Source organism: Gekko japonicus, unplaced genomic scaffold, assembly GCF_001447785.1.
Source record: "Gekko japonicus isolate JY-2015 unplaced genomic scaffold, Gekko_japonicus_V1.1 scaffold2473, whole genome shotgun sequence".
In the NCBI taxonomy this organism is placed as follows: domain Eukaryota; kingdom Metazoa; phylum Chordata; class Lepidosauria; order Squamata; family Gekkonidae; genus Gekko; species Gekko japonicus.
Genome location: NW_015169859.1, coordinates 103,243 through 116,094, shown reverse-complemented (window position 1 = coordinate 116,094; position 12,852 = coordinate 103,243). Strand labels below are relative to the sequence as shown.

At 43.3% G+C, this 12,852-nt stretch overlaps 1 protein-coding gene across 3 annotated transcripts in view; it reads left to right on the top strand.

Annotated features, from left to right (window-relative positions):
• The window catches only part of IRF2 (interferon regulatory factor 2), a 55,798-nt gene extending 47,127 nt beyond the window's left edge, over positions 1–8,671 (top strand). For all 3 annotated transcript variants that reach the window (XM_015417402.1, XM_015417405.1, XM_015417404.1), the window contains exons 5-9: positions 631–677; positions 2,394–2,508; positions 4,610–4,774; positions 6,796–6,842; positions 7,789–8,671. In XM_015417402.1, coding sequence (XP_015272888.1) covers positions 631–677; positions 2,394–2,508; positions 4,610–4,774; positions 6,796–6,842; positions 7,789–8,106 — 692 coding nt within the window. In that variant the 3' untranslated portion in view covers positions 8,107–8,671. The remainder of the gene's footprint in view (positions 1–630; positions 678–2,393; positions 2,509–4,609; positions 4,775–6,795; positions 6,843–7,788) is intronic.
• The last annotated feature ends 4,181 nt before the right edge of the window (positions 8,672–12,852 follow it).

The window sequence follows — 12,852 nt, the reverse complement described above, 5'->3', positions numbered from 1 at the left end:
TGCAGCTTACCTGGCTGCTTCTTGCTCTGACTGAGGGCTGCTGGGGGCAGGGGGGGGAGCTTGTAGCATGTGCCTGCCCCCTGGGCTCTTTACTGCCAGAGCTCCGCTCCTGTGCGCTCCTGCAGGAAATGACCCCTGCCAGTAAGCAAAACAAGAAAAGGCAAAAAATAGGTGGGTGCAGTGAGAGAAAATAATTTATTGGAATTTACAATGCCTATGAAATACAAAGTGCTTCTGGTACCATACAGCTTCATTTCAGTGTGGTTTGCATGCACGTCCAACTCAAGTGCCATTGAAATGAATTGAGAATGTGTTGGAGCAATGCTTGGTACTTAGTGTAGCAGTTAGCATGTCTGGCTAGAGAGACCTAGTTCAAATCTTCCCTTGCCACACGGTGACCTTGGGCCACTCCATCTCAGCTTATCCTGCCTCACAGGAATGTTGTGAAAGTAAAGGGGAAGGCCATGCGTGCTGCCCATGATTTCTTGGAGGAAAGAAAGAACAGAAAGTATTATAGGTGGGTTTCTGTTATTTGGAGAAGCTTCACAGTATTTTGGAGCTGGGCAAAATAGATCAGGCTTTCAGTTAAATGGTTATTTAAAAAACACACCTCTCCTTGCATTCCTACAGGAAAGAAACTCAAGTCAGAGAAGGAAGAAAAAATGAAGCAAATTAAGGTACATTTTTCATTTAATGGGCAACGATGTTACAGTTTGATGTTCTCTAGTCATTTTGTTACAGTAATGGTAGATTTTTCTGCTGAAGTGATCCCCCCAGATGGTCTGAATTTTTAGAGCTCTTTGTAGAACGATGATACCATGGCCCCAGCAGGCAGTCTCAGTTGACACCCTCCTAATATAACTGGTTGCAAAATGCAGCTGTGCAAGTCTGTCACAGGAATCAAGCCTCTTAAAACAGCAGCCAGAGCAGATAGTGGTCGAGATCCTTTCAGCAAGAGGCCCCTTCCATAGTGTGTCTGTAACCACTGCATAAGATAGCTGTCTGTCACATCGTGCCACATGATAAAGACGATTTCACCACTCCTTTGCTCCTTGTAGTTCTGATGAGATATGGAAGTAGGCTTACACCAGTGACTGGCATATAGGGCTTTCTGTATTTTCCCATTGTGCACCTCTGAACATCTCTTGCCTTGAAAACCCTGTGGGATCACCATAAGTCAGCTGCAACTTGATGGCAGTTCACACGCACCCAACTGGTGACGTACTTTCTGCTATCCCAAGACATTTGATGGCAAGCAGAGGGATACGCATCGCACTGAGATCTCTTAGGTTGTACTGAACAACCTTTGCATGCAGAATTCTTAGTGTTGATGATACATGGCAATGTGTCATTGTACAGAGTATTGTCAGGACTGTGAGTTCTGCTCTAATGCAATTACAGTTCTATGCTCAGGCAGTCCACATTTTGTAGGGAAAAAGCCTGAATTCTGCAGTCCGTACAAGTTATGCAAGTATAATATATTTGCATAATTTCACCTATGTTTTCTTTTCTGCAGCTTTTGCTGGTTTTCACAATTTATTAGACAAGTAGCTATGTGAGGCATTACCTCTCCATTGGTTTTGGAGATTTGGGGAGTCCTTAATCACAAGACTCAAGGCTAGGTACCTATGTTTTGGATGAAAGTTGACATCTTTGTGCTCAGTACCACATTCTGTGCTTTTAAAAACTGTGCTGAATCACAACACACATTCTGAATGGGGAAAGGGGATAACTTATGATGGGATCACAATCAAGTGAACACTTTGTTTTACTCCTCCCCTTGGTTATTCAAATAGGGAAGAGAAGAACTAAGGAAGTCCCAAACTGAAACACAAAACAAGGTTCTCCAGATCTTGAATGTTCTCAGCAATGGAAATCTGCATGTCCTATTCTCAGGGGCCAGAAGAGTGTCTCAAAATGCACTTTGCAGATTATAGTTGGTTTTGTGGGGCACCCGTGACCTGGTCAATGTTCTTTCAGCTCCTAGAATATCATTGTACATTGTACTTTGAAAGTTACAATAAATAAAATAAATAGCTGAGGCTGCACCTCGCACTCAAAATGCTCAATGTTCTGTTCATTCTAAATTGGGCATTAACATTTCTTGTAAGACACCCTGTAAATTTTGTAGACTTCTTTTACATATGCAAGCAGTTTCTTTAAGAAGGCAGGGAAGCATTGTGACTTTTGGCTCTGATTTTGGAAAGCCTGAAATGCTAATCTGCTTCAATTTTGACTGTCTGGTAAATCGCTGAAGAGGGCATATTAATGAAACAGTGAGAGCTTGAGCAACAGAGAATAGTCATGGGATGAAAGAAGGCAGTGCTTCCAAATACTCTATCCCTTCCTCATCCTTCAGGGATCCTAATACATTCCAAACATTTTCTCTGTAGCAAGAACCAGAGGAATCATCTTGTGAACTAAGTAATGGAGCAAGTCAGGGGTTTTCTGATTACTGCTTATCTTCCACAATAAAAACAGAACTTGACAGTACAATAAATATTGTAGGTAAGTGAGTCCACATTTGTTTTCATTCCAGGAAAAAAAGGTTCAATTTAGCTGTATTAGCACTAAAATGTGATTCATTGTGATTCTCATTTTGAAATAGCTTATGGGGTGTGTGTTCTGTTTACCTGAATGAGAAAACCCCTGAAAATATACCTTACCTGTATTTGGGGGGGGGGGTTTAAAACTGAAAAGAAATTAGAGTTTCTCTTCAGCTATGGAGCCCAAATAAAAGCCGATATTATTCAGCTTTTATTTGGGTGGGGCTATGAAAAGTTCACTCACCAAGTTGCGCCACAGTTTGGAGAAGGCGTTTAAAGAGACCGCAGTCTCTTTAAATGCCTCTCACTTGCCGAGTTGCATGCACCACCACCACTGTGGCAGCATTGTGGCTTGGAGAAGGCATTTCAATGCCTTTCACTCGCCAAGTCACATGCACCGTAGCAGTGGCGCAATTCTGCAAGTGAACTCAGAACTTTTCCCCCTCCATTGAAAGTAATGGAGGATGGTGACACCTTCTTTGGGGACCCCTTAGTCCAATCTTTTTAAAACTGGGGGGGGGGGTTGAGGAGAGGCACCAGCAGCTGTGTTGCAAATTTGGTGCCTCTACCTCAAAAAAAACAGCTCCCCCAGACCCCCAAATTGGTTCTCCATTATACCCTAAGGGGACCAATGGACCCTATAGGGTATAATGGATCTGGAAAAACTCAGGTTTCCCAACTATTTCCTGACGCCAAATACCATACTGGTATTGGGATTTGGGAATATCGGGAAATACCAATTATTATTTTTTGGTATAATGTACCCGAACCCGAAATATACAGTTGTTGTTTTTGCACACCCCTAATAGCTTAATGAGCTTCTTGGTAAAAAGCTTCTAGAAACTGTGGGAAATGTGCAAAAAATATTTGTGTGGAGTAGATTAGGATAGTAGTCTCTAACACTAGTGAAAAATAGCAGGAATTTGCACAGTTCCTTCATCCTTTCAACTAGTATGAATAAAAAGATTGTAGGAGTGGCATAAAAGAGAAGGAAAGAATCTCCTGGCTTCATATGTAGTTAGATATAAAGTTGGATCTAATGCAGAATTTCTGCTTGCACTACAGCTTCTGTACAACCTGAAATGCAAGAAAAATACAGTGGTTGCAGCTTGTGCTAAGTCAAACATATTGCTTTCTTAGGACAAGAAATTGTAATACTTCTGGTAATATACAAAAGGCTACTTCATTATAGTTTAATCTACATCAAAATGTAATGTTTCAGACTGGACAGCAATTTTTCCCTGCCCTAAATTAATCTAAGCTCTGATATGAAGGACAAAATTCCCTGAATTAATTTCCTGAATTAATCTAGCAAGTGAAGTGTCTTCCATCAGAGTATGTGACCCTTTCAGCTCCCTTCTCCCTTACTTCTCTTGTTGGTCCTTAACCATGATTAAAATGCATTGTGCCTGTATAATGGTTAACACAAACAAGGTTTCTTGAAGAAGAAGCCCTAGAGCCAAACTAAACATGATGGAACTGATGACTGCCATGAGTTCTCTGCCATTTTAAAAGCCCCCTGCTCCTTTTCAAGTGTCAAAAGAGCTGTGGGGAGGCACATGAAAAGGCATGGTGAGCAGAGGGCTCCACACGGTATGCCCAATCATTTTAAATGCCCCACAGCATCTTAAAATGGCAATCGATAACTTGTGGCAGCCACAAATTCTCTGTAGCATTTAGTATGGCTCCTAGTTTCAAAACCGAGTTAAGATGGGACATGAAGGCTCTAGATCAGGGGTGGCCAAACTGCAGCTAAGGAGCTACATGTGGCTCTTTCGCACAGTCTAATTTAATGTTAATAAAAAGAAAATTTGCATATTTTTCAGTAAAAACGTGTGCGTAATATTAATGTCTTGTGGCTCTCAAACATTTGATGTTTATTCTGTTATGTTAAATAAGTTTGGCCACCCCTGCTCTAGATAATACATCACTTTTAGGACAAAGTCCATGTCCATTTTAGAGAATGACTTTGTTCCATCACCGTTCCTTTTGTTGCCGTAATACATGCCTTTGTTTAATATGAAGAAATGTAATCATCATAACCCTCTCATTATCCTACAAAGTGATAGGAGATTCGCATTTTGAGGGTGCTCCTGATGACCATATGATCGTTCCCAATCCTCCCGATGTTTGCCAAGTAGTGGAGGTGACAACAGAGTGTGACGACCAGCCCAGCAGTATGAGTCAACTATACCCACTACAGATCTCCCCAGTCTCCTCCTATGCCGGTAAGCAGCCTTTTGCAGGGAGAGTTGGGGGCCCTGGCCTACGTCAATGCATGAGTTGGAACTTTCATGGTTGGGATTTTATTGACATTTTCAGGGAAAGGGTTTTGAAAAACACTGGCCTCCCACTCCCCCCCCCAAAGACACAAAAGTTAACACTATTATAAGATACTGAAATAATAGAAATTTAAAATGGAATCTATGCTTAAGAAATACATTCAGAAAATTTCACTGTTCGTGTACATAATTCTTGGATAAGAGGAAAGCACAAAAAGGGATTCAGCATTTTTCCATTTGCAGAGGTTATTCCAAAGTGCATTGAAGTCCCCAGGAAGAGACAAGGTGCCAGTCAAGGGCTTCAGCACTCATATGGCTCTTCGTGTGCACTGTTGTGTAGCAGCTGCAGCTTTCCATTCCCTCTTGCATAGTAAATTGCTTTTTAAAGTCAGAGTGGAGGGCTTCATGCCAGTGAATGAATAATCATACATTACAGGTTGGATTCAGACAGCTTTCTTGTTCCATCGCAGCCAGTTCCCTTCCTTACTACAACCCCCATCCCACGTGGCTTCTGTACACAGAGGTCCCAGGATCTCCAGTACAGCATTTTCAGAAGTCAGAGGGGAGCCCTTCTTTTACTAATGTAAAAGCTGCTTGGATCCAACCCAGCTAGCTCCCAGGTTTGGGAGAGAGACACAGAAGCCTTTAACTACTCGATCACTAGAATCCTTCCTTAAGGTTGCCTTTGGCTTCTCTGCCTTGCCTGAGAAGCTCTGAGCACTGTGTCCTAAGCAATGGATTGGATCCACCAGAGAGTTCCCATGTACAGAAGAATTGCCACCTGTGGAGCGTGACTCTCTCACCTGCCCTCTCCTGCTTGTTGTTGGACAGGAGACTCCTTGGAACAGCAATTTTGGGCTGCAGCAGGTGTGGGGAGGGAAGGAAACTCTGCTCTTCAGCCAGAAATCCGTCTGTCTGCAGAAACACTCTGGTAGATCCAAGCCTTTGCCTTCTGCTCATGTACCTTTCACAGTTCTCTTTAAGCTCTGAGAGTAATGTGGGGGGAACCATAAAGCTCCTGCCTATGTGACAAAGCACCTGCCTGATTTCTACTTTTTCTTGCTTTGGGGGCAGCTATGAAAGGACAGGAAGTTAAGAAGCCCACGTGTGAGCTGGCCATTTGGATCCTAACTCTAGAACTTAAGTGGCATAGGCGGCATGGTATGAGACAGTTACATGTGCAGTTACCAAGCAGAAAGGAAAAGGGCTTTGTGTGGGGTGCAGAAGAACAGGTAATATTCCACCAGTGGGCTGCTGATGCTGCCGTGCCTAGGAATCATGGGCTGGCATCTGGCCTTAACTATGGCAGTTAAATGGGGAAAGATTGTTGAGCTCTAATATGAAGGACAAAAGCTTGGTTCAGGGAGAACACGGCATAGCAGGATGCCAGTAACACGATCAGTTAAAAATGGCAAGTCCTTGAGGCTGGAAGTCTAGATAAAAGTTATCAAGCCAAATGAGTTTTATTGCTCCTTGGGTGTGGATGCTGGTGTGGATGCCCGCCAAATATGCAAAATACTGTGGCAGATACTATTACAGAGCTCTGTAATGAAGGCAGTGGCTACAGGGAGGATTAGAAAAGAATATTGCCCCTTTAGCAGGCTGAAAAAAAGAAAACAATTCCCTTTTGAGTCTTCAAACAGAACTGTTCTACATTTGTTTTTCTTTAGATCCTTCTAATTTTGGTGCTCTCTTGTCCTGTTTCAGTTGTGTGGAACAGGCTGCATCTGCATCTGCATAAACCTCATAGGGCTGGCTTGGAGTCCATTCTTGTATAAGTGGAAGTATAACCTAGAGTATTTTTTTAAAAAGACTGTTTTAATTGTATAGTGGGTCCCGGTTTATCCTGGCTATTGATGAGCAAGACTTCAAACATTTGTAGAGATTAACACTATTAACCGGATGGCTTATAATAGCTCGGAAAGAATAATATCAACTTCTATTTTTATCCCCATTTTGTGTCACAGAGAGTGAAACCACAGATAGCATCCCAAGCGACGAAGAAAATGCACAGGTAACCAAATGACATAGAACGATTCACATCTCCCCTTCCAATCATTTGTTCCATGATTGTACTGAAGTTTCTGCTGCTAATTCTTGTATTCAACTTTGCAATGAAATTAAACCAAATTTTGGAAATTTCCAAAGTTAAGCACTTTCACTTCCCATTGACCTTGATGGGAGAGTGTTAAGTATTTGCATATGGGCCAGATTACCCGTCAGGGCAGCATATGCTATGTAAAAGGGGGGGGAATGAATTGAAGCACAGAGGGGATGCTGAAGTCTCCTCTATCAACTGCTTTTCTCATTTATTTATTTGCTTCATTTATGCCCCACTTTCCTCCCCAGTGGGGACCCAAGGGGGCTTACATAATTCTCCTCTCCTCCATTTTACTGGCCCAATGTCACCCAGCAAGCTTCTCCATGGCAGAGTGGGGGCATGGGTCTCTCAAATCCTGGTCTGACACTCTAACCACTACACCCTGCTAGCACTCCTTGCCAAATTCAGTTCTGGCATCAGAACCCAGGTGGGAGAAAATACCTCAGGGGAGGAGCTGAAAACCCTCCCTCCCTCTTACTTTATCTGGGACTGACACTTGGTTTAAAGGCATAGGTCTCCAACAACCACATGTAGGCTCAGAAGTAAGTAAAAGTATTCACCTTTGGCTGTAGTGCGTGTGTGCGTGCACACGCACAAGTATATCCTCACACATTTTTCTTGGAATCTTGCATGTTTTGCTATAATATCACATGACCATTTATAGCAATGAGGCCATACAAACTTAGATTTGGGGGGAAGTTGGCTTTGTCATTCTCTCATCAGCATATTGGTGGCCATTTTATGAGAACGGTTGTACTCCGTCTGGTATCTAACGTAGTAGAGGACTGATAAGAGGCTGTAGTATACCTAGTACTGATAGAAACAACAGTCTCTCTCAGTGACCCATCTCTTTTTACAGGGCCAGCTTCAGTGGCAAAAAGAAAACGTTGGCGGCAAACAGTACTATAGCAACTTGGGGACAAGGAACCCCCCTTACCCACTTCCTGGCATGGCTACTTTTGTGACTTCCAACAAGCCTGACCTTCAGGTCACTATCAAAGAAGAAAGCTGCCCTCTGCCTTACAACAGCACGTGGCCTTCTTTCCCAGACCTTCATCTCCAACAAATCATGTGCTCAGCATCTACCAGTTACAGCAGCAGGCCTGACCATGAAAACCGGGCAAGTGTCATCAAGAAAACATCAGATATTACTCAGTCACGAGTCAAGAGCAGCTAAGCTATGAACTGGTCTGTTCCCACCTGATTTTGTGTGTGATGTCTTTGAGGAGCACATCTAATGTACATTGAACAAATCTAAGGGAAAAGCCTTTGCAACATGATTGTGTCCAACTCCAGTACTGGAGCGTTTCAAGCTCAGGACTCCAGCCATCCGAATGTAGACAAAAAGCCAAGAGGAATTCCAAGGTCCCAGCCAAGGAAGAGAAGACCCACTTTGGTAGGTTCCAGTTCGTCTTCAAGAGGACCAACAGCCCCCACAAATGGAGTCGCTGCACTTTTGCAGTCAAGGCCACAGTGGAACTGAAAGCCTTGTAATGGAAGAGAAAATGTGAACTAGCTGGATTAAAAAATATATATATTGTAAATATGTACATAGCGCAGTACTAGCAGTCGGCAGTCTGCTTTTGCACCTTATTAAAAAGCACTTGCAAAAAAGGCCTTTCATTACTTTGCTCTAATTATGGCACACCAGCAATGCAGTCCGATTTAGAGCTACTCCAGTCTAGCAGTGCAGTCCTAAACAGAATAGCTAAACCCATTGACTTCAGTGGACTTTGAAAAGTGAAACTCTGTTCAGGATTGGTTTAGACTGGTGTAATTCTGCATAAGATTGCACTGTTAAAAGACCTTCCTTCTGCTTCCAACTTGATTCTTTCCCAAGACTAATGAAGCCTTGGCCTATGGAAAAACTAATTAAAGAGGAAGTTTAAAAAATTCTTGTGTAGATTTCACAGATTTTTTTTTTAAATGAAAGAATGCTTGTATTATATGTGTCTAATCTGCTATGTTTGAAAGCTTTGTGGTACAACGGAAGAAGAAAATCTATTAAGATATATTATGCAAATTCCCAGGTTTAAAGAAAAAAAATACTCTAATTCTAACCAGAGTAAGCTTTTTTATTTTTTATACAGTGGAATATTTTATTCAAAGTAAAATTCTAAAGTGAATATAATTGTTTCAGGTTTTTTTATCTTTTCTACAGCAAATTTATAATTTTACAATTCAGTGTCTTGGTTGTCAGCAATGATTACATCTTTGTGGCACATTTTCTTTCTTTTTTTACAATTTGTAAAGGTGAAATAGCTTTTAATGACTTTATGTAGCAATCAAATTATCCTGTGGATTGATAATAAATATTATATATAGTTAAGTTTTTAAATTCTGTGCTTTGGAGATTTTAAAATAATTTTGGTAATGTTTCCAGAGTGAAGAGTATGAAGAGATGGTTAATTTCTGCTCATGCTAAAAATGATAGATTATTAGATTATTTTTTCCCCAGTTAATGTAGAAATATATGGTGCATTTTGCATAAAATGAGGCACTGGGTGCATGCAGACATTTTTATCACAGACACCCACCCCCACACACACATAAAGATTCATTCAGACAAACATGGGAAATTAGTTTGTATAGGGAGAATGAAAAAGAAATCTTTTACACAAAGAGGTGGGTGTGAGTAGTAATTTCAACAGAAGGATAACAGAGGTTCAAAAAACAAATACAGACTGTATTACGGAATTTGGTACAATATTAGGGAAGGGAAAACTTATCCTAAGCAAACATTAATTCAAAAGGATAGACAAATAATACACTTGTGTCCAAACAGAACAATATCACAGCATCAACCAGAAATCAGAGTGATTCCATTTTAGAACAAGAGTTACTTTTAAGCTAGAGGTATAAATATGGGGAATAGGACAGAGGAGAAGTGCAGAGGAACAGAGGTGCCCAGTCTTCCGGTGTGAGGCCCCAAGTAGCAGAGAGAAGCAAAGCCCAGGCTAGCTATACTGTTTGTGGGCCATAGGATAACGCAGGGCAGGGCTCCTCAGCCTTAATGAGCCTGTGCGCACCTTTGGAATTCTGACACAAAGTAGTGAGTACAACTGCAAAATGGTTACCATGAGAGGTGGAACCATCCACAAAATGTCAGAGAGTGAGGTTATGCGTAACCAGGGGTCATTTCGTTAAAAAAAAGGTGCAGGAGCTCATTAGCATAACTTATTTGCATATGCCACACCCCCTGGCATCACCGGAAGTGTGTCAGAAGGCAACACCCACCGCTCAGGCTCCGCTGGACTGTTTTGGATTGCTAGCTATTGGGGAGGGGGGAACGTGCAGATCTGTCCTCGCAGAGGAGGGAGAGCTTGTACCTGAATAAAACTTGGTCTTAAAGGTGCCACTGGACTGTTTTGGACTGGGGGGCCGGGGGTAGTTCTGCAACTTACCTGGCTGCTTCTTGCTCTGACTGAGGGCTGCTGAGAACAGGGGGTGGGGCTTGTTGCATGTGCCCGCCCCCTGGGCTCTTTACTGCCGGAGCTCCGCTCCTGTGTGCTCCTGCAGGAAATGACTCCTGTGCGTAACTAGTAATGGGGTTATGCGTAACTAATAGTAACTCTTCAACATTTCAGGCCAAAGCTCTGTTTAACAGGAAACCATTTTATAATGAACGTACTGTTTAAAAATATTTTCTTGCTTACATACATCATCTTCAGTTGTACAAGTGAAGATCTTTCTGCTGTGGTGACAAGCTACTGCCAAAACAACCTTTTTTTTTTTTTTAATCTGCAGAGCCAATCAGATCCCCCAGTGTTCCGTCAGAAGCCCTGATAGGCAAAAGCCCCACCTGGCCCTGTCCACTTTCTAAGAATACTTGGTGGATGCTGGGAAAGGTGTTGGCAGGTGCTACAGTAGTGCCCACTGGCACCATGTTCATGAGACTCCAACTCTAGACCTCGGGGTTTTTTTTCCCAGAACACAGAGAAGTGGAACAGTGGACAAAGGAATCGCTTGGAAATTTATAGAATTACTGGGAGGGGACTATAGGACTGGGGGTATGCTATTTGAATTCCTGGGGAAGAGTAGTAGACTGTGGGGAGTGTCTAGACAAAATTACTAGAAACTGGTACGAAGACATATCCAAATTGCAGGCACGACACTGAGTCAAAACTGTGGCAGGAATTTGGGGACAATGAGAAGATCTGAATCAGAGCTTTCCAGCTGTCACAAGGCCCTTAATGTCCGGATTCCATTAGTGGTCAGTGGTTGCATACCATATGAAGACCAATAGAGGGGGAGTGGTACCTTTGTCCTCTAGCCTGGTGTGGCTTGATTGCCTTCATCCTGTTAACACACTCGTATTCCCTATGTAGATTAAAAAAAAAAAAAAAAACTGGAGCTACTGTTCCGCTATCTAGATTGCTTAATATTCAGCTGTGGGCAGGATAGCTATTCTGGTAACAGTGGCCTTATTTTTGTGCCATTTCCTTTATACGTATTATACTGGAACGGAGGCAACATGTCATGTGGACTCCAGCAGGCTTACTCACCAGTTTACTCCGTTAATCCTCAATGAACGATTTGTGGGGCCACTCAAGAGGTACAGGAGATTTAGCAGGATCCCAGTCAACAGCTATTTCAGGTCGATTTTCTTGTGACAACTGTTAGCAAAAGTGGCAGTACAAGCAAAAACCGACTGTAAAATCATGTAGTCCTACATAAAAGTAAAGGTTCCCTTGCTCGAAAGCCAGTCGAATCCGACTCTAGGATTGCGGTGCTCATCTCCGTTTCAAAGCTGAAGAGCCAGCGCTGTTCGTGTCCGAAGACATTTCCATGGTCTTGTGGCCGGCATGACTAAACACCAAGGCGCACGGAATGCTGTTACCTTCCCACTAAAGTGGTACCTATTTATCTACTTGCAATTACTTGCTTTCGAACTGCTAGGTTGGCAGGAGCTGGAACTAGAGACGGAAGCTCACTCCGTCATGTAGCACACTCGGGTCTCGAACTGCTGAACTACTGACCTTCCACAGCCTGCAGTTCAGCATCTTAACCACTTGAGCCACCGTAGCTCCTACATACAGGTATAGTAGAAACAGGCCCTGGTCACACGAGAGGTTTTGGGCTGGGAGAGGGACGGATTGGGGGCGGAGCAAACTGCAACATCTGGGAAACGTTGCGCACCTGTCCCCGATCCGGCCCTTCCGCCCAAAACGCCATGGCAAAAATAAACCACCTACCAAGGTGGTTCTTCCAGCAAGTCTGCATCAAGGCCGGCCATGGGATCGCCGGCACGTACTTCCACCAGCGCATCCCCGGCTCCTGGCTGAACTGCGCATGCTCAGACATGCACAGTTCGGCAGCCTCCCCCTCCCAACTGTGGCTTCCTCCCCGGCATCTGATCATGCCGGGGAGCAACGGCGCCGCGGCTCAGGGGATCCGTGGGATCCTGCCGTGGCGTCTCTATTTTGGTGCGGCTCTTATTAGCCGCACTTTGCCCGGGTTTTTTTCTGCCGTGTGGCAGGGACCACAGTGCACTTTATTTGAAATGTATTCATCACCATTCTGAAAGTTGAACTCAGTCCCTGGTCACACATTCTCAGCAACAATTAGGACCAAAACAGATGGAGAAGGGATGAAGATGATACTCCTTGTTCCATCCACAACATTCAGATGGCAGGTTCAGGGCAGATGGCAGGTATGAGCAAGCTTTCCAAGTCACCCTCTGATTTGCCTCAGTTCTGCCCCTTTCTTTGTTCCACAACGATGTGGGGTGACAGAGTAACACCACTGCTGACTACCTCCCAACAGGACAGTGTTGGCCCAAACACCTGTGATGGTATACAACATTCTGGGTCTGGCTGGAACTCCAGCAAAACTAGAGATGATGAGAGAACAGTTACTTGGCTCAGATAAATACTCAGCAAACCAATGACACCATGACTAAACTTAATCTGTAAGTGTGAAC